The sequence below is a fragment of the Callorhinchus milii genome, unplaced genomic scaffold (assembly GCF_018977255.1).
Source record: "Callorhinchus milii isolate IMCB2004 unplaced genomic scaffold, IMCB_Cmil_1.0 Scaffold20, whole genome shotgun sequence".
Taxonomy (NCBI): domain Eukaryota; kingdom Metazoa; phylum Chordata; class Chondrichthyes; order Chimaeriformes; family Callorhinchidae; genus Callorhinchus; species Callorhinchus milii.
In genome coordinates, this window is record NW_024704761.1 from 10,782,693 (window position 1) to 10,805,705 (window position 23,013).

At 41.1% G+C, this 23,013-nt stretch overlaps 1 protein-coding gene across 2 annotated transcripts in view; it reads right to left on the reverse strand.

Annotated features, from left to right (window-relative positions):
- Window positions 1–7,719: 7,719 nt before the first annotated feature.
- LOC103175416 (protoheme IX farnesyltransferase, mitochondrial) overlaps window positions 7,720–23,013 on the reverse strand; it is a 51,223-nt gene continuing 35,929 nt past the window's right edge. For both annotated transcript variants that reach the window (XM_042342370.1, XM_007888446.2), the window contains 3 exons: window positions 20,496–20,566; window positions 12,241–12,473; window positions 7,720–8,702 (listed from right to left, as the gene is read on the reverse strand). In XM_042342370.1, the coding sequence (XP_042198304.1) occupies window positions 8,299–8,702; window positions 12,241–12,473; window positions 20,496–20,566 (708 nt within the window). In that variant the 3' untranslated portion in view covers window positions 7,720–8,298. The remainder of the gene's footprint in view (window positions 8,703–12,240; window positions 12,474–20,495; window positions 20,567–23,013) is intronic.

The following is a 23,013-nucleotide window of genomic DNA, read 5'->3' on the forward strand; positions in this document are numbered from 1 at the left end:
GAGATCCCGTGAAGGGTGGGTGATGCATCTTAATATTTCGAATAACCTGTTTTTCCCCCCTGTATCCTTTGCTCGTGTGATAGTTACTTACATTGCGTGTTGATGTGCGTGTACCTGTGTTAGATTCGGCCCCAGTAAGTGGAGCCGAGCCGCCAGTTTTTGCTCAATTTAGGAATTTAGAGAACATTACTGCTTTCATGTTGGCTTGAGAAAACCTGGCAAATTCACCAAAAGAGCATTCAGCCTGAACAGGAACATTCAGCCGCTTTATTGTATTCTTATTTCATTTCTAAATCTTAAGTATTTATTTCATTTTCTTTACAAAATGTACGTGAAGCTGCAGATCGTTGAGCCACATTATATATATATATATATATATATAAGGGGTGACCAAAAAGTCATGATAACTACTCTATTATCGAAAAAATAACATGTATTTAAGACTTATTAGACATTGTAATGGTATCACGACTTTTTGGTCACCCTGTATGTAATATATATATATATAGAGAGAGAGAGAGATAGTATAATAATTTGTGGGAAGCCTGTCTTATTTACTGTGTTACAAAAGGAGAAACTATATGATAATATTTAATACTTTATACTGAGTATTCCTGACAGGAGAGCGTTTAAAAAACACTCGCCCTCTTCACCGCATCCATTTCAATTTCCACTTTGTGTACACGTATCGACATTTTAGACTTCAAGCAATTTATTTTTTAATCATCTTTTAGCAATTTTTAAACCCCAACGTTTTAAACCTCGACTCAAACCGACATTTACTCGAGTCAAAAAAAAATTGACCCCCTATTTATTTTTCTGTTGGGAGGGGGACTTCGGTCAAAGTTCTCGGTTATTTTTTTGCGGCACAAACGGACTTTGACACTGACGGGAAAACAGTGTCAAATCGTTTAAAATAACAAAGTTAATGGAAGTCTTCAAAGTGGCGTTTTTACGAGGAGTTTCAATAGGAGAGGAAGTCACTGCGGGTTTCCTATACTCCGCGCAAAATCCCGAGTCCTTTCAATTCAGACCTCTTTGAGGAAAGGTTGAAATTTCTGTCCGAATCGACCACAAAAGTCAGATTCGGGTTCAATTGAATTATTTATTTTTTTTGGAGAGGGGGAGGAACGAAACAACAGCAGCAACTAACCCGTTCATATCTTTTTTTTTTAAAAAAATGTTTCAAATTAATATCGCAGCGGTGTCATTAATCTGATATTCTATTAGTCTGGAAATTTACATCCGACGTTTGTTTAAACGCTGCACTGAAACACAATAAACTCATGAAACGAGTGAAAGACTTCCACAAACAAACCATCGGATTTTTTTTGGTTGGTGGTGGGTGGAGGGGGGTGGGGGGGTGTGGGGGGTGTGGGGGGTGGGGGGGGTTGGGGTGTGGGGGTGTGGGGTGTGTTGGGGGGGGGTGGGGGGTGTGGGGTGTGCGGGTGGGGGTGTGGGGGGGGTGTGGGGGGGTGTGGGGGGTGTGGGGGGGTGAAACTTTCCTATCCGTCCTCTGGATTATTTGGGACATAAATCTACATCGATATCTGTCTCTTGATCGCCTTTCGTTTCGTTTCCTTTTAAGAATCGTTATGAATTGGGGTTTTTTTCGAGGTGGGGGGAGGATTTATGTGTTTACTCTACTTCCAGACCAGTGGCGAGATCAGATCCATCCCATTACACGCGAAATCGACGTGGAATTAACGCGAAGGGATGTGTGTGTATGTAAGCGGGGACAAGGCGCTGTGACACTGTGCGGTTGGACGGGTCTATTGAGAACCGATTGACCGCACATTCCTGGTCAGGAAATACCGATAGAGGAAAGGTCCCCAATAGCTTTACTCAAAAACACCGTATCTCCGGCGGCTCTCACAATGTCAGTGAAAACTCCAACACAAAGGTGTGTGTGTGTGTGGCCAACACAAACTACTGTCACCCCCCCCACCCCCCCCCCCACCCCCCCAACCCCCCAAAATAAAACCCAGACCCGGATCAACATCACCCACAAATAGCAGGAGTTGGCAAGTTCTGAGGGCGACAAAAAAAAACACTTGTCGGACTGGAAGTGTGAAGTTGTCGGGGACTGCGGTGGAATCATCTCCCACTCAGGATAATCACCAACTCGAATTAACACCCACATTTCTGGCAAATTCGTTTTTATTGAAACAAAATGATGAAGAGAAGAAGTCATTCCCCACTCCAGAAGCTTTTTTTACATACAGTATATCTATATATATATATACACACACACTTTAAACTTATCTATTTAAGTTGTGGCATATATAAATATATCTTTATGTATCGTTATATATATTTATATGCCGCAATTGCACATTCCCCACAATTCACAATTACACGACTTGCGATCAAACACTTCTGGGCGAGGTATATTATATATATATTATATATATTTATATCTACAGGGTGGCCAAAAAGTCGTGATACCGTTATAATGTCTAATCAGTCTTCAAAGAAATTATATATTTTTTAGATTATAGAATAGCTGAAAAATAAGACGTTTTGGTCACCCTGTATGGTATATATATATTTCTCTCTATATATATTGTATATATAACTCTGATAGTCCCGTTTTGTGGAACAAAACAATTCATTTGAGAATGTTGGAAGGAGCCAGAAAACACGAGCTGTCCATTCCCCTCCAAACCACATTGCTGCGGATACTTTCCAGAGAAATGTCCACCCACCCCCTCTCTCCCCGGGGTCAGTACACAGCCCCTCTGCCATATACACAATCTGCTGTTTTGTTGAGCGTTCAAAAATAAATCAATGAAACCAACTTTTCTAACCCCCCCCCACCCCCCACCCCCACCCCACACACACACTCCTTTAATCAGCCACTGTGTCCAGCGCAGTCACAACGCAATGCATACTGACAGTGTGACAATGTTAAGGCTACTTTTATTTATATTTATATATATATAATTAAGAATTGCATTTAAGTTCTGTGGACTGAATTTAATCTCCCTCATCGTCCTCGGGAAGGGGTTGAAACAATAGTAAAACACAATCCTATTCCCCACAGCACATCATTTCCCTACTTGTGAGTTTAGTTTACACCTTACATTCAAAGCTGCATATGATAAGTTTACTGTCAGTTCCAGTTGGATAATTACTAATTGGATTGACTTAAAGACAGGAATTTATACCCGAAGCTGAACACATTTTGTCTTTTTAACCCGTGTGTTATTATTGATTAGTAGTTTGGGGGATATATAAGTGTATATATTGAGAATATGGTTTTTGGTGGCCAAGAATCTAACCTCATTGCTCGTTGGCCTCTGACTGGAAAAATCGCAACCAACGGGGGGTTTGGGGAGTGTGAAGTGAAACACAACGCGGTCATTTGTTTTAAATGGGAGAGACGCCCAATTAAGATAAATAAGGCAGGAAATGGTCGCTGTCAGACACTGAGCGATTGAGCTTTTATAGATTGAGGCTTGTGGGTCGCTGCAAAGCACTTGGGTCAGGACGAAAATTGAGGCAAAAACGAAAACCTGTCCTTTATTTATTTTGAATTAACCACCTGCCCAGAGAGAGAGAGAAACTTTGTGAAACAGTCTGTTTACCCGACACTAAACTTCAGACGTTGCAAACTTTATAAATCGAAGAGTAGCAGTTGGAAGGTGGGTATTTCCTTGTGTTTCGAGGCTTCGGGAGGAGAACTGCAGAGGAACTGCAGAGAGGATTTGCAGAGATTCGCCGCAGATTTCATGTGATGCAGAAAAGATAAGCGTTGAGGCTGCAACGATTGAACCCACTCCGCACCCAGTGAGTGAGTGTGAGTGATGATGAATGAACGCTCTCTGTGACTTGTCCGACTTGTACTCAGGACTATTGAAAAGGCTGATGTCTATTTCCACAATTCCCCAAGCTCTCCTTCTGTCTTTGCTGCTTCTTTATACAGATTCATTATTGCTGGCGATCTCGACATCTATTCTAACGCTGAAATATGAAGTGCCGCTGAATGGCGGAGACAATATTTAATATTCCGAGAAACAGCCTTCCCCTCCTCCTTGACAAATGAACTACAACCTAAACCAAATGGTTCACATCTGTTTGGGAGCTTCTTCTGTGTTGCAAATTAGCATTAAAATATGGGTAAACAATAAAGGAAGCCGTTTCTAGATCACAGGACACAGACAATGATTACTCCACTAAGAACCGTGCCAAAAGCATCTGACATGGTTACACCAGATGTTTTTACATCTCCAATAGCTTCCTATTTATTGAAAAGATCCCCCCAACTAGCTGCACCTCTGATTATTTTTCGACTGCTCGAAATGGATTGAATCATGGAATTTTTTAGTCCAGATCATTTGGTCAGTGCTGCCTGTGCCAGTTCCCTGTAAGAGCTATCTGTTTAATAATAATAATAATAATCCTTCCATTTGATATAGCACCTTATCATGCTGTTGAGATACCTCAAAGCGCTTCACAGAATATACTGTAAAGTGAATTGACTGGATATTTTGTGGGCGAAATGCGGCAGCCAATTGCGCAGAGCAGTGTCCCACAAATAGTCATTTAATTTTTTATGTTTTATGTTTTATATTGAGTGACCAAATTATTGTTATTATTTTTAGCCCTACTCTACCCTTTTACAGTATCCCATTTCAAATATTTTACCTAATTCCTGTTTTCAGTGGGCCATTGGATGTGTAAATACAATTCTAACCTTATCCTTTGCTTTTGGCAATGATCTTAAATTTTGGTTAATAATCCTTGTGTTTGATGTTGAGCCAATAACGTCAAAACATCTCAAAGTGACGATATCTAGGCTATTGTTGTTATTGATGCACCTAATCTGGTCAGAGCAAAGTCCCACAAACAGCCATGACGTGAATGATGACTGTTGACCAGGACACCAGGAGAAATTTCCATTTTTTTCTTCAGTAATGTTATTGAATCTTTGTCTACTTGAACAGGCAGGCAAAAACAACTTGCATTTATACAGCCTTCCCGCACGCACACAGGGTAGCGTCCCAGAGCACATAAAATCTGTTGAACCATAGGCTAAAAGTCGATTAAGTTGACTACAGGCAGGGCATTGGCTACAGGCAGGTTAATCATGTCTCACTTGCCTGAAAAGGTGGTGGAAGCTGATTTGATAACAACTTTTAAAAGAGAAGTAGGTAATTATTTGGCGAGGACAAGTTTGCAGGGCTATGGGGAGAGCGCGGGGGAGGGGGATTGATTTGGAAGCTCTTTTCAGAGAGCCGGCATAGCCACGATGGACTGAATGGCCTCCTTCTGTGCTGAATAATTCTATGATTCTATGACTGGAAGAATGAGTTTGCTAACAACGTGGCACTCCCCAATATTCACTGGAGCTTCAGTCGAGTCTGTAATAGCCCATAAAACAGTCACTCCACTTTACTGTATATACCGTGAAGTGCTTTGGGACTTCCTGCTGGCACGAATGATCCCATACCAAATATGAGGATTATTATCTCAATGTCCTGAAATGTGGCTTGAATCCACAACCTTCTGAACAAGAGGTGAAAGTGTTACCAACTGAGCCAAGCTGAATTTGCCACTTTAATTACCGATTCATAGACAAGTAGAAATATTTCTCCCTTATGAAACTACTAATGATTTAAAACACCTTTGTCAGATTGCATCCCAACCTTCTCTATTCTGGTGAAATCTGCCCCTAGTTTCTCTATTCTCTTATAGATAAAGCCTCTTATCCTTGGTATCATTTGGGTGAATCCGCTCAGGAAACTCTCTATACAACTCTTTACAACTTACCTAAAGCGGGGAGCCCAAAACTGGAAATTTGGTGCAGAAATTGGTGAGTTCATTCTCCACTTTGAAGCCATTTTTCTGCAGTTTTTAAAAGAATTTACAGGAAACAATCTTCAAAATTGTGACTGAATTTTAGAATTTGCCAAATTCTACACTTTCTTTTAGGCCTGTTCGCCTCATTAACCGATTTAGACTGAATACATTCCACTTGGGGAACAAGGCTTGTTCTCACAGACAAGTCCCAATCCTCCCCACTCTTCTGGGCCCCAAATTGTCACAGGACAATGTGGACCTGAACCATGTCTTCATGACCACCCACGCAAGTTCTGTACGCTCCGAATCATTGAGTACAGTAATTTTATACCAAGGAGGAATTTTATACCAAGGAGGAATTTCTGCCCCATAATGGCTCCCCCACCTTAGCCCTCTAGTTTCGGTTCTGATGACAGCCCCTACCTGACACTTCACATATCTACTTCCTTCACTGTCCGGCTATGGATTTGAGCCAAACAGCAAAACCTGGCTGTCGTCTAGTGTTGCCATTCATCCTTCTGCTACTTGTGGACATACGCATATTTATGAGACATGATTTCAGCTGTACTCTGATGCTTTATTAGGTGGCAGATGTTTTCTCAGACCCAGAGTGAATGAACTGAGCAGTTCATACCTCGAAAAATCAGGCCAAATTTTTGCAACACCCTCCCCCTCCCCCATATAAATCTGATGTGAACCAAGCAATGTGAAAGTGATTCGTCACGGAGTCCGGCTGCTCAGACAAAATATCTTTCATATAGTAGGAAGAATGTTTCAAAGCATTTCCCAATGAAGAAGGGGATCACCAAAGCAAGGAAAAGGAGAAGGGAAGAGTTTAAAGGCACAGACAAAAAAATATGTTTTTAAGTGGTGTTTGAAAGTGGGGAGACAGGGGATAGACAAAGGGATTTTGGAAGAACGTTCCAGAGTGGGGCATAGTAGCTGATGTCTCGGTAAAAGGAGTGAGGGACAGAAACCAGCGAGAAGGGTCCGAGAAGGAAAATGGAGTAGAATGGGATCAGAGACAAGGATGTGTGAGACCGTGCAGGGACTGAAGATCAGGAGGAGAGGATTTTGAAGTCGGCGAGTGAAGCAGGAGAGGACACAAGGTATGGAGTTTCGTATAACAGTTATAGAGGGTACAGCTCGGGCGTCCAGCGAGGGAAGAAAACATGGATGAGTGTTTGGGCTGGGATGGGAGTCAGCTAGAGATTGCATTGCCTTAGTATGTCGGAGCGTGTTGGAAAGAAGATTTTTTTTCCCATGCTTATTATGTCAATGTCTCAAAGACACCATTACAAATAGTCTAAAATCTCATCAGGAATAATGTGCATCAAACAATACATTTTTGCCCTTAATTTGAAAAACGAATCCAAGATATTAAGCTTCAGAACCTTTTGAGTACCTCAGTATTGCAAGTCACCAAGATCCTCCCACGTCCCACTTTGCAAGAAAGCAGAACATTGTGAGATTATACTGTTCATTTATATTTATTGTGGAAATTTGTTTTAAAAAAAACATTATGACAATATAAATCAAATTGCGTTACACTTGATTAATGTACAATAGGGCTGGTTTCTACACTCAACATCAATTACTCGATGTTTGTGAAAAAGGATAACAACTGAAGAATTTCTTCACCGTTTCACAATTGCAATTTTATTTTCTTATACTGGCACATAATTTTGAAAATGTCACCCTGCTTTTTAGGTAAAACTATAATAGTGCAATTTAAATAACATTCCCTTTCCGATGTGTATTTCCTTTTCATTGAGGTCATGCTTTCTGTAACATTGTGAATTGATGGCTGCATCCAGTGTTGCCACATGTTAGAGTGCTTAAGAGGATAAGAGAGGATAAGGAGGTGCATTTCTGATATAATAAGAGGTCAGAACATGAAAAGCTAAAACTGTATTTCAAAGCAATAGTTAAAAAAAACTTTAATATCATCACAATACTCCAGTGCAATCAAGCGTCAAACACTCTTCAGTTGGAGAATGAATGCTTGGTACAAGCTCTGAAATCTCACACTTGGAGATACCTTTCAAGTTGAGGTATTCCTTTTTATTTTAAAAAAAGCACTGAATTCAAAACTTGATGAAAGCTTTAGTAAGTGCAGTCGAATTTCTGAAACTCTCACTGAGTTATTTTCTCTTCCGGAGGATCAGTCAAACAAAATATTTTACCATTTTGTTTTAAGAACCACAACGAATCGAATGTTGTGCACATCAGCCCCACGTTACCGTTGAGAAGCTGAACACTCAAGAAGTTTCCCTGATGTTCAAACACATTAATGACATTTGAATGCTGTCGTCCTAGACAACGTGACACGAAGACACTCAACATAGGATTTGAAGACACAAAGTGTGGTTCAGATATCTGAGCCACGCACAGGAGGTCCCGACAATTCCCAGAAATGTCTCGTTGGATGAAATCACGCAACAGTGCACCAATATAATATTTCCCAACTTGTGAAGTTTCCCCCAAAGAAAATTAATGTTCTGTTTGCACAGGATCATTTCTGACCAGAGACTTTTTGCAAGTTAACATGAGCAGCAACAGCATGGGCAGGTGCCAGAGGCTGCAGAAGAACAAGCTTCGCGCACTGCTGCGGTCGGGATTCCTGTAAAAACGATAGCCGAGGTAGCTGATGTACAGGTTGATAGGGAGGGAAATGAGCGGAAAAGTCCAAGTGGTTACATCGAGGACGGGAGCCAGTGTCGAGAGCCCAATGAGTCCAAGGCAGTGACGGAGCGCAACACGCTTGCAGAGCGCTGGGTGAGTGACAGACATCATGCAGTAGCCTCCTCGAGAATAATCTTCTCGTAGATTCCAGCTCAAAGCATTGAAGTGTGGGAACTGCCAGCAGTACAGGATGCCACCCAACAGCAAGGCACCTAACAACAAGAGGGGGATATGGGTGTAAGGCTTCAACACACAACCCTGGTTACATTCATAGCACCTTACAGATATTAAACGCATAAACAGTTGACATAGATACAGAATCTTGATTCAAATAATAATAATAATAATAATTCTTGCATTTGATATAGCGCTTTTCACGTCAGGAGGACGTCCCAAAGCGCTTCACAGAACACCCTGTAAAGTGAATTGACTGTATATTTGTGGGCGAACGCGGCAGCCAATTGCGCACAGCAATGTACCACAAACAGTCGTAGATTGAAAATGACCAATTTATTATTGTTTTGGGTTTTGGAGGGATTATTATTAGGCTCTGTGTGGAGTAAGGAAACTTGCCCAAGGTTTCGCCCTCTGCCTGGAATTGAACTTAGGTCTCTCCCTTGCAAAGCGAGTGCTCTAACCACTGAGCTACAGGACTCCACAAATACAGAATTGTGAAGCGAGGCTCCATCACTTTCCCCTTTTAGGGATACAGGCAATGAGGAGGATATTCAGTCCGTCAAGCATGTTTTATCAGTTTATTAGATCATGGCACATTGCCTTTTCTCTAAAGCCCTTAATCCCATTTCTTCATGCTTATCAAATCTGCAATTGTTTTCTTCAGGGGCAATCTGGGGCTTTGTTTATTAACAAAATAACACATCTGTTCATAACATCACCAGGTAAAGTCTCGCCTCGTTGAATACATAAATACAAGAGTCTTTTCCCTGCTGGCCGAATACAGACCTCTTTTGTCACCTTTTCATCCTATGTTATTGCTCCTAGCTATAAAACAGTACTGTTCAGAGCTGGGACATTTATAATGAAGGGTAAGTCAGTCCAGCAGTATCAGTGATCTCTGATCTTCTACTGGTTACAATACAATTTCTGTTTATATAGTGCCTTTCACATCCGGGGGCGTCTCAAACACTACACAGGGGGAGCCAAGGGGGGTGGGGAGAGTGGGAGCCGAGATGGGGGGTTAGGAAGGGAGGGAGGGAGTGAGTTGGAGATACTCTGGGCTAGGGGTAGAATGGCTGGAAGCCTGGCTGTTGGTGGTGGGACATTCCTTCACACAGGCTTCTTAGAATGTGGACTGCATTACCCTGTTTCAGTGACTTTTTTAAAAAAATTCAAACACGACCACCATTTGTGCTAGTTGTGTCCCACAAAGAGTCATGAGGTGAATGACCAAATTAATCTGGAGATTTGCTGGCAGAAACTCCTTTTCTTTTTTTGTGTCACAGTAATAATATAAGCCAACATTGCTGTAGGACATTCCAATACTGCACGGGAGTGTAAGCCTAGAGTGCCAGCTCAAGGCCTGATGTGGGTCTCGAACTGACCACCTTTAAAGAATTTGGTCACCATGAAAACGGTCCTTGTCACTCACAGGATGAAAAATCTTCTCTGTGGTATCCTGTTTACGTCTCCCAGCGTAGAAGTGGCAGGATGCATAAGAGACAATTATCCCTGTTTACATTAGCAAATGCATTACTATCTGGGCAGAAGGGCTGACAGATTCTGGAGCTGCTCTGTTTATCTTACAGTCTAGGAAAAGGCCAGTGGAGTTAGGTTGCATGTTGTACTTGCAAGTTTCACTTGGAAAAGAGCTGCTGGTAGCCAGAGCGTGTCAAGTACCCGCAGCATTGCTGCATTGGCATTGCAATAAATAGGCTGCTCCACTGCAGGGCCATTAACAAATACCTTATGTAACACCAACTCTCCATGTTAAATGAGCACAAAACACTGTGAGGAACACCTCATAGGTTACACAAGTCTCAAGTGAAGGACTGAGACAGGGTCTCAGTGTCAAGTGCTCTGGGGCGCTACCCCGTGTGACGGGCGCTATATAATACAAATATTTACAAAAAAATACAAAAATATAAATCAAAGTTGTTATTGAAGCCGTTGTTGACTGAAAACCAAGTGAAATCCAACCTCAATTTAATTTACATGCATTTGGTCCGTTTAATGCACAGCAATGCGGGTCACATTGGAGACAAGCTTGGAGACTAAGAGCTGTGCGAGGCTGTGCAGTGAGAGGAATTTGGTCTGAGTTTAAATGGGAAATAAAAACAAAGGAAATTCACAGAGGGCAATGAACAGTTGAAAGAGATAGACAAACAGGTGAATGCTCTGGATAGGATTTTACACCGGAACTGAAACACTGGGCTAGGGGACCCTGATATTAAGCCCCATAGACAGGAATGTCATGAAAAGAAAAGTTATCATTAATATGGCATGAGGAAATAGATGCTTCGAATGACGCCACAGGAGCAGAAAAGCTGCTGCTCTCAGGCCACCAAGGCTGTGCACTGTTTGAGGTTTGTTTCCTGGTTAAGTTATTTGTTAAAACACCACCCACTCTGAGAAATCTCTTTATCTGATTAACAATTAATGATAATGACTATCTTGCGGCCATTGGGACCACCTCAGACCACTTGCTGGGTGGCTCATGCTCGTTGGCAGAAACCTTTAATCTGTGTCTTCCTGGCTCCCCTAGGCACGATCCCGCAATGATGGGAATGAAGTTTGGGCGCTGGGACTGCTTTAAACATTGCCGCAAAAGGCTTAATTCACCTGAAAATCACTGGCATTTCATTCTGGGTTTCAATTAAATTTTGATCCAGTAAACAGCAGGCTAAGAAACAATCAGCCACCATTTCATGGGGTGACTACGCTATCCTCACACAAGCTCAGATTGTGGAAGACGGGATTGGTAATGCCACCAATTACCCTGTGGAAAGCTCATCTCAACTGCACAAGATGTCTGAGGCAGGAGTGGTAGGCAGAAAATTGCTCTAAGGGAACACTGCAGTTCTGTTCTGCTGAAAACACTTCCATTTTTATTTATAACCATAAAAATACAAGGGATTTAATAGAAACCATATAAACTTGCTGCTAGTTTTGCTAAAGAGGGCAATCGTGTAAACACCAAAAGTGATGACTTACATAGCATCGAAATGACAGAACGTAAAAAGGCCATTCTGACGATTAAGCCGAAGCTGGTGCTAACTCCTCCACTGGAGCTAACTAAACCAATTCCCTCCACTTACCCCATACCCTTTACATTCTTCCTACTCAAATATTTTTAACTGCTGTTGAATGTTTTATTGTTTTAAACGCTCCCTCTCTCAAAACTAATTCAAGGTCCATCTCAATACCTTGACTGCACTTTCGGTTATCTTTCCCCCTCCCCACCTCAGCTCCTGCTTCAGCTTGGATATCAGGCCAATAATGTCAAGCACTTTGCAACGTCCTCCCGACGTGAAAGGCGCTTTACAAACTACTGTTATAGTCTCAGTTTCAATAGCCAATGTAGCAAAACATTCCACGTTCCAACAATCCTCTGTGTGAAACAGCTTGCTTTAACTTCCTCTCGACTCCTGTTGGCCTATCCTGAGATTACGCATGAGAGAAAATCCTAAAATGTTCTGCACTGGTAACGTATAGATTAGGACGTCTTGGGCATGTCATGTATAGATTTCTGTCTGCCATGCACAGTGAATGAAGGTCGCCCCTCAGACCCACCTGCAGTGATGCTACCCGTTGCTGCAGTCCAGCCCATGACTGGCGGGATGGCTCCAACCACGGATCCCACCCATGTGTTGACAATGCTCAGCCGCTTCATTGGCGTGTAGATGCACGTGTAGAGGAAAATGTTAAAGGCTCCCAAAGCTCCAGTCAGTGGATTCACTCCAAGGGCCAGTAAAGCTATCCCAGGCACGCTGCAGGCTACAGCAAAGGAGACTCCATGGAGAGGGCTGAGAGAAAGAGAGAGAAAAATATAATCAATAGATAATTCTGAGTAGTTCTTTAAATTGCCAAATGCAGTTCATCAGAGAAGTTCGGATAAAGAAGTTCCTTTATCCCATCTAATCTTGTCCTTCCAGAATACCAATCTAAATGAATTCCATTCAACCATCAACGACCTTTGCCTCGTTGATCAAGCCTATAATTATAATTTCAAAGAATTATTGGGATGTTAGACTATTCAGCCCATGAAGTCTGCACTGGTGTTATCCTCCACATGAACAAATTGAATCCCTCTCTCCCACTTGCTTTGCTCCTCATACCCTTTAATATTACTTTACTAGCATCTAATTCCCTATGAAAAGAATTGATGGATTTCTAGTTTGACAACGATTTGTAGCTGAAAATACTATGTTCCAATCAACCTCTGTGATTTTCTTTTTCTAACCTCCCCTTTAATTCTTTGTGATCATCTTAAATTTTACCCTCTCATTACTGACTCTTCGACTTGTGGAAATAATCCAGAAATTGTGTGAAATAACAAGTGCCCGATCCTGTTGCAAAATTCTTCACATTTCCCTCGTGGAACGGTTCCAGTTCATGGAGCCACATAAACGTAGGAGACTTTTTAAGAATTGTAGAAAATGGCTTCCAAATTCAGACTGAATTAAGAATTTTGAAATTCTTAATATGAAGGCATAGATTATAAGGCTAATAATCATGAGATATTTTGGTCCTCCCCGGTAAGTGAACACATTAACATAACTACTTCTGCTGCAGCTTTGCAATGAGACATGGCACTTGACGGTGATCCAGAATTGTTCTTGTTTAATTTTTAATAACCTGTCGATCCTTTCACCTTTTTTAACATTATGGTCAATAATTGAATCTTATTTTCCAGATACCCTTCAGTACTCTTATTTCCCAAGGTTCTATTTGTATAAGCTTAAATGCATGAGTCAGTGGAAAAGCCTCACAGTTGCACGAGCGCTATCTTGTTGTGATTAAGTAGGTTAAAATACGGGGGGGGTTTAAATTATTGCTTGGTGATAATTTATAAAAATAATCTTTGCATTTGATATAGCGCCTTATCACGGCTTCGAGACATCTCAAAGTGCTTCACAGAATATACTGTAAAGTGAACTGACCATATATTTAGTGGGTAAAATGAATCAGTCATGGATTCAGTGGCCACATTTTTTTTAAAGGGATTATTACTCCCAGAAAAGCAATATGCCACTTGATCAGCAACTAGGTTCCTACTTATTACTATGTAAACAGGAGTGTATGGAGTAAGGAAACTTGGCTAACATTTTGACTCAGCCCGGGAATCGAACCCAGGTCCTCTCGCTTGCGAGGCGAGTGCTCTAATATGCTGCAGGACTCCACACTTTGGGAAAAAAATGCACTGATCAATTCAATCTGTAAAATTCTATGGGCTTAAGAATTCTTGCAAATTGAAGCCAAGGGCTGAAAAATTATTTCAGTAGAATGTGCATAATCACATGTCCACTTAGTGAAATTGTCCTATAACATTGGCAAATAATTTGAGTTGTGCATTTGCGTGCGAGGTTGCCCGAGTGTGAACAAGCAGCTGGAGGTGGAGAGATCTAATTCAGGTAAGTATAGAATTTCAGGTGGTCAAACCACGTACACATGTTTAGAGAAGTAGAGTGACAGAAACACACCACACCGAGGCAGGGATACAGACACACACACACACACATATTTACATAATTAGAAATACAGTCAATTCACTTTACAGTATATCCTGTGAAGCGCTTTGAAACATCTCGAAGACATGATAAGGCGCTGTTTCAAATGCAAGGGTTATTATTATTATTAGAAAGGCAGAAAAAAAAGGGAGCTAAAGAAACAAAAGAGAGAACAATAAGAGAGATAGAGGAAAGATATACATATGGTATATCTAGAATGAAGGGCTCAATTATTGCAGATATTGTGCTGTCTATCATACTTCTGAAGAGAAAACAACAGAAAACTGGCAACTATTAATGTGCTGAACAGACACATTGACTTTACCATGGGGTTAACAAAGAAACCTCTTGTAAAACCACCCAGTCTGCTGGACTGATGCTCAATTCCTCAGTAAATGTTCTTTGGGATATTCTGGTTGCATTCGCCACAGCAGAAGAGAATGTTAAGTACCACCTTTGCTCCCAGTCTAAATAGCACCTGAACCCCTTCATCAGATTTTTGCCTTGTAATCTCTCTTTAGTGTCCATTACTTGGTCTACAATAAGTACAAGCGTGCCTCTCCTCTGCACAATAAGATTATTTTGCCTTAAACATTTTTTTTCTGTTTACAAAGCCCTTTATATAAATGGTAATATTAAAGCTTGGGATGTGAGTGAAAGTGAGACGGCCAGAGGAGAACTCAAGAGAAGAACTTGTTCTGACTTTCTTCCTTTGTGTTCAGGTGGGGATCTTCATGTATGAAGCTGCCTGCCCTCTGAGCTGGGAAAAACTTTTGACCTTCGAGGCAATAACTAAAAGAAAGCTGAAAGTTTACGCTATAACCTATGCTTTTTTGTGTCGGCAGTTATGATGATAAAACCATTTTGGTTGACCCAGTTACAATGCACTATGGTGTTCTAACTTTGTCAGTTTATAGTAAGGTTGCACAATGGTCCCACACTATCTTAGAAATGTGGTACGCTTAAATCCCGCCTAAAGACCTAACTTTTTAACTGTGCTTGCAGACACCTCCCCGCACTCTCTCTCCCTGGCTCTTTGTCAGACTGCCCCACTGTCAAACGCCACCCTGCATGAAGGGCGCTAAATATAAATGTCATTTTTTGTTGTTACACTTCCAATGTTGTTCGGCTGGCTTACTGGGCAGGAGGTCCTGCTCACATCACTTAATTGACCTAACGTGCATAGCGGGCAGAAATGGGTTGGTCTGTACTTGTTTTTGGCAACGAAATTCCAATTCTACGTGGGTACAGAACAATTCCAGTGATGTACCTGGAAAAAATGCATTTATACACAGTGTCACAATTCTTGTTTTTTCTAAAGGACTTTTTGAGGAAGCTATTCCCAGGGCAACTCCATATATTCACACAGGATCCACACACCAACAATGGTCTCCTGATCCCAGAACCCCATTACTGTTCTTATCACATTCTTCCGATAGTGACACTAACCCGTAGTTACTGGGGATCATCTGCTAACTGCTGCACGTACAGATTAGCACTCAAAGGAGGTTCAGGACTGTGCACTTATCATTCAGGTCTACAGTGGATTCGTTTTTAAATCCCTTCCTTCCCGTTCCATCTGTAGAGTATTCAAGTCTGTAATTGAGATGGGTAACTGGTGTAATGTGTGCAGCGGGATAACGCTTTCTACAAACGGGAATTGAGAGTCTTTGACCGAATAGAAGGCGTGTCTGAGGTCAGGATGATGTGAAGAGATTTAAAAGCACAAATATTGATTAAGATAAAAAGTGGAGCCAGGCAAGGTAAAAGGGCATTACAGAATAAAGTCTGACTGATGTGGGGCTTGACGGGTGCTGGGCAGGATGAGATAGGAGAACCATATTGAGAGAACACACACCCAAAACATCAGTAATTCCTGTCAGGCCTTGCTGCAGCCGAGGTCATTCAAGCTGGATTGACTTTTCGGTTTAATTTCAGTGAGGATTGTAGGCGTGGCATTCTGCCAGGCTGATTCACATTCTTCATCCTGATCTTTTAATGACAGCTTTGGAAAGCGAAGAAAAATATCTCAGGTGTAGCTTCCTTGCAGGCACTGTTAACTGACAGCTACTCAGGAGGTTCAGATCATAACATTACTGTAAAGAATCAATGTCTCCTCTGTATTTCAGGATGCAAAAGGGATTATAATACTTTGTCAGATTGTATCTTAAAATAAAAATTGTGTTTTATAGTGCCATTCATGTCAAAATGTCTCAAAGCGCTTTACAAATAATCACTGTCATGTGCAGTGACTTTTGTAGGCAAACGTAACAGCCATTTTGCATCACCCTGTCCCATAAAAAGGCACGAGACAAATGATCAATTAATCTTGGCCTGGACACTGGAAGAAAACTCCCTTTCTACTTAATTATGTATTTCATTAAACGGCAGCTGGAACCTTGAACGCACCTGTTCTCAGTTATTTGATGGGAGGGAAAAAGGGTTCCTTTGTGAAGAGGCGTTCTGCCCTTTGCACATCACTAAGTATGCTGCAGTATCTGATACAGATTTTAACAATAATCATCCTTGCATTTGATATATCATGTTCTCGAGACTCCTCAAAGCGCTTCACAGAATATACTGTAAAGTGTAGGATTTGTGAGCGAAATGCTACAAATTATTTTGGGTGGTGAGAGTGACACAAGAGATGTCAGTTATTTTTAAGTAATTAGGTGAATATTTAACCCAAAGACTGGCATTGAGAAACCTAATTCTACTAAAAATTGATAAGTCATTGCTGAGTGAGTGATTTACCAACACTGAGGTTGGTTTGTTTGTAAGCAGTCATGTGTGTGATGTCACCACGCTCACCAGTGCCACTCCTGCAAATACATCTTGAATACCATCACAATTTTTTTTACAACACTGATCTTTTTAAAATTGTCATTGTCAAGTTTCAAAACCTTGTGCTGTGAAGGAACACATTTCTAAAGGACTGTCAAATAATTTGCTTTCTTCCTCCGCTTCTGCCCTGTGATTGAATAGTTGAATATGAAAGCACAGAGTGCGTGTATTGTGCTCCTTTTTAAGTACCACTGTGATTTTTTGAACATCGGATACACTGGCACATGTAGAAACAATGTGCCGTGGAACAGTGTGAACGAGTATTGTGAGGAACGGCCAAGGAGAAATTCAAGCACAGAGATCACAAATAATATGAACAGCTGCCCCTTCTTCCCCAAGGTGCTGCATCATTTGCAGTACCTGCCATTTCTCTGCAAACAAAAAAACATGGCGTTTGGGAAGAACAGACCCCGATGCCAAACATCCGCACTGCAACCCGTTCGTTTAGCGAGAGGGATTGGTGAAGATCCTAAGAGCAAATGTCACAAACCACTCAGGAGTTATTGTGCAGTACATAGCTTTAAATGAGAGACTCAAGTTGCTGAATCCAGGTTGCAGGTTTAAAAGCCGAGACACACACAGATGATAACAAGACACGAGGAACTCTTAATCAGCGCTCCTCAAAAGGTTGAAAATCGCCATGAATTATGAGCATCTATCTATCTGCCTGCTCTTTGGTCTCGTGATAAGCAGAGTAGTAACCATGGCTTTGCGCACAATGAGACATTGGGAAGAAGGTATACAATGCTCCAGTTCCATCAAATTAACTCAGCTTGACCTTTGGAAGGAGAAGGCAGTAGCAAAGGAGTCTCTCTCTCTTCTCAGTTCCCCACTGAAGCAGATGGAGCCTCCATTTAGCAAAATGCACCGTGACTCCAGTGTATAGATGAGCATCTGGGATGTTTCCTCACGCAGTGTGAGGTACAACGCAACCAAATCTATCAAGTGCCCAAGCTTGCGGGTAGCGAGCTCACTTTGGTCGTGACCCCCTTCCCCCATCCCCCCAGCACTCTCAGATGTGAGGAGTCAAGGCTACCTCTGCAGAAACACTATTGAAAAGCCCCGATACCACTGGAATTCAATATTGCAATAGTTTAAACTGTGAAACACTGTAACACAAACAAAACGTTACGGGATCTGTGTAAAAATATAGACCAAAAATTCTTTAAGGTTCAAGTATTCAACATTAATAGGCACTTTATTATTATTATCATTATTCATATCATCTGATGTCCAAATGATCTTAGGTTTCCGGCTGTTGTTTTACCATTTAAGATGGTGCAGAATTTTGGAAATTTTTAAATTCAAGCTTAATGTGAAAACCAGTTCTTTCTAAGAACTCGATAAACTCGCTTCTGGAATGAAGACAGAATTTTCCAAAAATTCTGAGCTTTGTGGGCAGGCAAAGTTCCACGTTCAAAGTCACTGCTTTTTGAGGCATAGAATCATAGATCACAGAATCATAGAATCGTACAGCACAAGAAGAGGTCATTCGGCCCATCGAGTCTGTGCCATCTCACATGTCAATCCCACTCCCCGGCCCTTTCCCCATAACCCTGCAAACCCGTCCTCCTCAAATACCCGTCCACCACGTTTTTAAAAGTTGTCATCAAATAGGCATCTAAGGTCTCAGATACATTCTTTGTCAGATAAGATTCCTTTTAAACGTTTGGGTAATATATAAATCTACATTTTAAAATTGATAGAATTTGACATAAAAATCAGATGCAACCCTTTCATGAAACACGAAAATCATGAAAAAAAATAATTCAAATCAATTTTATTTCCCTTCAGTGAAGATAGATCGATAGGCATTATTCTGCTTTTGAAGAAAGGCCAAAAAAGAGAATGAAGGATGATTGAAGCACAAAGATTCTTATTGCCAATCAAAAATATATTCCAACCTGTAAATGGCCCCAAATTAACCCAAAGTTCGCGTGAAGAAAGTCACTGTAGTCATCACTATATCTGTTACTTAAAAAACAAGGCCATTAATTTTAATATCTTTTTCTATGCACCAAGATTTGACCAATTTGGTATCGCAGATTTACCAAGACAAATGATGTGCGGGAGCTGAAGCAAAGAGCTGATGATGGAGTTAATAACCATACCTTTTCTAGGTGTTGTGTTTCACAATGTCAACCCCTCCAAGAGCACTTCCCATTATGGCTCCGCAGACTAGCTACAGTTGCTGCTTGGTTGCAAATTAACTAATCTCACCCATTGCGGAGTCCTGTAGCTCAGTGGTTAGAGCACTCGCTTCTTAAAGCATTAGGCAAGTTTCCTTACTCCATGTGCCTCTGTTTGCCTAGCAGTAAGTAGGAACCCAGTTGTTAGTTGATTGGCGGATCGCTTTTCCTGGGGTAATAATTTCTTCAAAATAATAATAATAATTTGGTCACTTTAATCCACAACTGATTGTGGGGACGCTGCTGTGCGCAATTGGCTGCCACGTTTCGGCCACAAATATACAGTCAATTCACTTTACAGTATATTCTGTGAAACACTTTGAGACGTCTCGAAGACATGATAAGGTGCTATATCAAATGCAAGGATTATTATCATTATTTATCTCACCCATTGAATTCAGGTACAACTGGGCAATACTATCTCCTCTCAATTCCTATCCAAAAGCAGGCTATTTTAATACCTAAAGCAATTTTGTCCAGATCCACTGACAGATGTTTGGCATGTAGATTAAGGCTAGGTTACGTACAGACCGTGAGGCAAGCTGAGATGAACTCCACATATGCCATCGACCCTCTGGTACTTTGCCCACTCTCTAACCTTTGAGTCACACTCACAACAGTGGGAACCAACAAAATCGAATGCTGTTCTCATGCAACATGTTTTCAACAGAAGTCATTGAATAGCAATCAGGATTTGGTGCACTGGGTGTGTCTGGAGAATGGAGAATCAGAGAATATTAACAGCACAAGAGAGGCCATTCAGCCTGTTTATATAATCTGGTACCCGCCCCTTCCACTGGAGCTCTCTAATTGTATTGTTCCAGCTAAAGTCATATTGCTCCAGCTCTTATCCCTGTTATCCAATAATATTTTCTTCTTTTAATTATTTATCCTGTTACATTGTGTTAGAGACAAAGCTATTTGTGGTAATGTATTCCACATTCCAATAATTTCGGTACAAATCGTAGAACCAGCTCCTTTTTCTTCTTCTGTTGATAATTCCTCAATTTATGCCCTCTTGTTACTGACTCTGCTCATCAGTGGAAAAAAGTCTCTGATGATTTTGAAAATCTCTGTTAGATCCACCACTGCCCACTCAGCTAAATGAGCACAAGCCAGGGGTCGAACATGGGATCTTGCTAGTCTGCGTGGCTCAGTCCAACACCCACTGCAGACAAAGACCCTGGGAATCTGCCAACACACATTTCTATCCCTGCAAACAGAATGCACAGGAACGTTTGGTTGCAATCATCACAGTAAAAGGCACCGCTGAACAGAGACCCACCTAATTTGCCCTCTGACCAGAGGTCTGTTCTTTGTTCTGTTCATGTTGGAATCAAACGGAACCTCAAAGAACTAGGAAAAACAACAGAACATGGCATTAGTGGCTAGCATTTAGATCACAAATATAGAATGACAGTCAATGAAGGCCTGAGAGTAAGACGAAAATACTCTTAAAAAGATGACCCCAAATAAATTCTCGACAAGTCAGAAGCATACTGAATTAGAGCACAACTGGTCTAGAAAGTGAAACCATATACTCTGTCGTGCTGTTGATGGCGCATCACGTTCACACAGGACGGCCAAGCTGTTCGCTGGCACAAGGCTGGTGATTTATGAGCCTGACACTATACCAGTAACACTGAACACTTTATAAAGAGAACCCAGAAAGACGGGCTAAAGCTCAAGGTCCAGGCAAAGCTAATTGGACCATGTGCACTGAATATTCCACACAATATTAGATTACGAAATCTCACACAGTCCAACTGCAATGGCAAGTTGGATTTAATTGGGATGAAAGGTTTTGCCTATTTTACAAATGCGCCTTTGTAATAATTCATGTTTTTTTAATGTTCTAAGTTGTTTCAAATCATAAAACACACTTTGTTTGCATTGATACATGAGTGTTTTATGGGAAGGAAAAAAAAATGGATGAATAGTTATACAGAGCAGCTTTTAACATTGGGTGTCAGGCTCTGATACTTCAAAGTCTAAGTATTTACGGTAACCCCCACTCCTCCTCCCCCCCACTCAACCATTTATTTTCTCAGCTAGTTTTACACAAGAAGCATGTGAGAGTGAAGGCTATAGAGGAGTGAAGCTCATACGGAGTATAAACATCAGCACGACCTAGATGGGCTGAACGGTCTAATTTGGGTGCATAGATTCTATGTAAAACGACTCAGATAGAAGTGTTGTTGTGCAGTGTATTTTGTCCCAGAAAGTCTAACACTATTTGAGTTGGAGCTGAATTGCCTACTGTGCCTACATGTCTCCACTATAATAATAATCCTTGCATTTGATATAGCGCCTCATCCCATCTTCGAGACATCTTGAAGTGCTTCACAGAATATACTGTAAAGTGAATTGACTATATATTTTGTGGGCGAAACATACATGTCTGCACTAACTTGGATCTAGGTCACATTTCCTAGCTTTCTTCCCCTGATAAAAGTACTGTACTTCCAGCTCAATATTTTGGGTTAAAAAAACAAGTTTTGTTCCTCTGAATCCCAGTTCATGAGGATTTTGAATGAGGCATTCACTACAAATTGCACCATAATCCTACGATTTGGTGCAACTTGTAGTGAATGCCTCATTCAGTCTACCCAACATTTGTTGTATTGTAACACCACCTGCAAGCTATCAACTGTTCTCTCACTCCCAATGATGTAGATGCGAACTGTGTTCATTGACAAAGAGGAGGCTAGTAAGAAATCAACACAGCAGTGAAATCAACACAGCAACAAAATCAACACAGCGGTATCTGATTGGTTTTATAAAAAGAGTCCAACTAGGTTAAATAAGACGTTCTTACTTTACAACCCAGTATGTCATTAAAGGCAAATCCTCTGACCATAATAATGTACAATTTCAAGTCAATCAGCTTCTTATTCAAAGCATTCTCAGATCTTTGACAATCGAATCAGAACATATAATCTGTGGATACTACATTCTTAGAAATACTCAGAAACCTTACAATGTCCCATGATAAACCCTTTGTTCTTGCAATGTGAAGACAGCAGCTGAAATTTAGATAAGGATGTTCTTTAGCCAGCAGAACTATGGGATTGTGAGGTCTGACAGAATGTACATTTCTTTCAATTATGTCCTGCAGAGCAATGACTGAATTGTGCGCTTACATTGCTGCTGCTGCTGCTGCTGCAGTAAACTTTATAATGCATTAGCAGGCGATTCATCAAATCGATGATCTGACCATTTGAGACACTGGCCATTAATCCCGGAATGAAAGCCTGCCTCCATTCTTCAGCGCCTATTCGCAATGTCCTCGGTGTTATAGAGACAACGTGGTGCCATTAATGGTAAATGTACAGCACTTAAGACTGCATTACGCACGTAATAGACAATGAGTAAAATATTTGGTAAGCAATTTCTTTTAATACACTCTTTATCCTTGGATAAACAAATCATTATTCATGCAGTTAAAATGTACCGTTCTGATCCCTTATTTATATCAAGCTGGGCTCACTGCTGCCTTTCATTCCAACAATGGTCTGTATTATTGCTTCAAATAATGCTAATGCTAAACATTTTATGCCCCCTTTCAAATTGCAGGAGCAGAATAAAGCTGGAGGTGTGACAGACTCTGCCCTCCGATCCATTACAAAATCCGCTAGAATGTTTAAGCCACAAACACAACTCGGGCTCCTTTGTCCCGGCAAATCAAATGAAACAGAAAAAATAGGATAAATAGTAAAAACATTATTTCCACTAGTCGGTGAGCAGGGAACGAGAGGGCACAATTTAAAGATAATCAAAAAGAAAATTGAAGTCAAGGTTGC